Here is a 2,714-nt window from a genome sequence, read left to right as displayed (position 1 = left end):
CCCACAAGGGGGGGCGAACAAGAAAATGGGGCGCGGGGGGGCGAAAAAAAAAAGAAGAAAAACACACGCCCCTAAATTTTTTTTTTCAGCCCAGAAAAAAAAATTTAAAAGAGGGATATTTTTGGAAGAGAGAAAAATTTTTTTGGCGCCCCCCCCCGGGGCTTCAACCCCGGGCCTCTCTGAGAGAAAAAAACCACCCCCTTTATTTCTCTGGCCCCGGGAGCCCCCTGGGGGGGTTTTTGTGAGGAAAGACGGAAACGTTATCAAATATATACTTTCAAAATTACCTTAAAAAAAATAACCAAAATAGCATTCACTATCTCACCCCAAGGCGGGAAGCCCAACCGCGCAACCACCACCCAAAAAGCAGCACACACAACCACTTTTGGGGCCCGGGTTAACCACCGCCCACCGGGCCCCCCAAAAATTTTGGATTTTTTTTAATTTAAAAAACATGTTTGTTTTTTTCTTGTGTTAACCCCTGCCCCCCCCCCCCCCCCCCCCCCCAGGGGCCCCCACCTTTCTTTTATCCACTCTTTACATCATTCCATCACTTCACCACACCCCAGTGCAAATTCAAAATCTGTTTAGTTCGTTTGCTATTCGCTGCCTTTTCTCAAATCGAATATTGTATTATACTATTATTATCCGTATCAGCTGTGTGCGGCCAAGCCTACCTTGGTCGCGGGGAGTGACGTGTCTTCAGCGTCGCCTTGACTCTAAATCTTATACGGTGCTTGGCCACGTTGTCGGTTTCTGTCGTGCTGTGTAATGTAAAACGTGTCCACTACTTAGATTCTCAAAAGTGTGCTTAAGGCAATATTTCGTCAAAACACTACAATGTACAATGCGTATTACAATAACAACATCTTCTGTAATAATAGTTCTGTCTTTTACGTGGTTCTAAATCGTCAAAGTGAAAGTATATTTTTATTCTTGTGGAATAGCGTGTGACGATAAGCAGACAGGTTTATAATGTGTAGCGTTGTTCAGAGTGTGCATGGAATGATATCAACAGCACCGCTTCTCCGCTTGTTTTCGAGAGGATAAGATTGTTGTTATACACATGTCAGAAGATTGTTACTATACACATGTCAGCATATGTTTGTTTATATAAATAACACTAAAACAGCACCATCAAAAATTCGTTCTCAATGTGGAGAAAAATGAAAATCTACGCACTTCTTGCAGTTTTGTGCACTTTCTTCGAGGAGTTGAAATGGTAATTATTCTTCATCATCATTGACGTTTTCATAAGACAATGCCGTCATCCCTGCTGGCACCCCATCACCCAACATCCATTTTCTCTCTCTCTCTCTCTCTCTCTCTCTCTCTCTCTCTCTCTCTCTCTCTCTCTCTCTCTCTCTCTCTCTCTCTCTCACACACACACACACACACACACACACACACACACACACACACAACACACACACACACAAAAACACACTCTCTTTCTCTCTCTCTCTCTCTCTCTCTCTCTCTCTCTCTCTCTCTTTCACACACACACACACACACACACACACACACACACACACACACACACACACACACACACACACTCACACACACACTCACACACACACTCACACACACACTCACACACACACTCACACACACACACACACACTCAAACTTTCTTTCTCACAGACACACTGTCTGTCTGTCTGTCTGTCTGTCTGTCTGTCTGTCTGTCTGTCTGTCTGTCTGTCTGTCTGTCTGTCTGTCTGTCTGTCTGTCTGTTTCTGCGTTGTTGTTTTTAATCGCCACAGGAGAGAATCTGAGAATAAGTCTACGAATGAATAATAATTTTATAATGATCTTGAGAGCAAAAAGAGTTCCCTACATTGTACGTTGTATTCGTACAGATCTCCTGTGAACCAACACAGTGATGATCCACCGATTATTATTAAGATTGGAAGAGAAAGAAGTCTTCATTAATTAAGTTTTTTAAAGATTATAAAACAACTCACAGTATACAATCGAAACTGGCCCTCCAGAATCCTTGCCTCAATTCTCTCTGTAGGGAAACCTTAGAATTTTACTGTCAGTAAATGATATACATTTGTGTGAGTGAGTATGTGTGAAGTGTTTTTGTGAAAATTATACATGTGTAATTTATGTGTGTATATTATTGTGTACAGGTCATTGTATGAAATACAAATACACATATTATGTACATCTCTCTTTCTCTCTCTCTCTCTCTCTCTCTCTCTCTCTCTCTCTATCTATCTTTCTTTCTCTCTGTCTCTCTGTCTCTCTGTCTCTCTGTCTCTGTCTCTGTCTCTCTGTCTCTGTCTCTGTCTGTCTTTGTCTCTGTCTCTGTCTCTCTCTGTCTCTGTCTGTCTGTCTGTATGTCTCTTTGTCTCTCTCTCTCTGGCTCTCTCTCTCTCTCTCTATCTCTCTCTCTCTCTCTCTGTGTGTGTGTGTGTGTGTGTGTGTGTGTGTGTGTGTGTGTGTGTGCGTGCAGGCGCGCGCACCTGAGTGCGTGTGTGCTTGCGGCGCATGTTTGTATGATTGCAAAAGAAAAGAAAAGAAAAACATGTATGTTCATAATGTAAAGTATGTACTACGATTTTTATTAAATATGCCATAAATACGAACAATACATAACATATTACATAGGCTATACACATTATATTTATACTTACAGCAAGAGAGGGAGGGAGAGAGAGAGAGAGAGAGAGAGAGAGAGAGAGAGAGAGAGAGAGAGAGAG

At 42.2% G+C, this 2,714-nt stretch overlaps 1 protein-coding gene across 1 annotated transcript in view; it reads left to right on the top strand.

The window, feature by feature from the left end:
- The first annotated feature begins 741 nt into the window (after positions 1-741).
- LOC101849539 overlaps positions 742-2,714 on the top strand; it is a 16,502-nt gene continuing 14,529 nt past the window's right edge. Inside the window, exon 1 of the mRNA XM_005099672.2 lies at positions 742-1,222. Coding sequence (XP_005099729.1) covers positions 1,155-1,222 — 68 coding nt within the window. The 5' untranslated portion in view covers positions 742-1,154. The remainder of the gene's footprint in view (positions 1,223-2,714) is intronic.

Source organism: Aplysia californica, unplaced genomic scaffold (assembly GCF_000002075.1).
Source record: "Aplysia californica isolate F4 #8 unplaced genomic scaffold, AplCal3.0 scaffold00221, whole genome shotgun sequence".
NCBI lineage: Eukaryota > Metazoa > Mollusca > Gastropoda > Aplysiida > Aplysiidae > Aplysia > Aplysia californica.
Note: the sequence above shows the minus strand (reverse complement) of the source record. Positions and strands in the feature narration are given on the sequence as shown.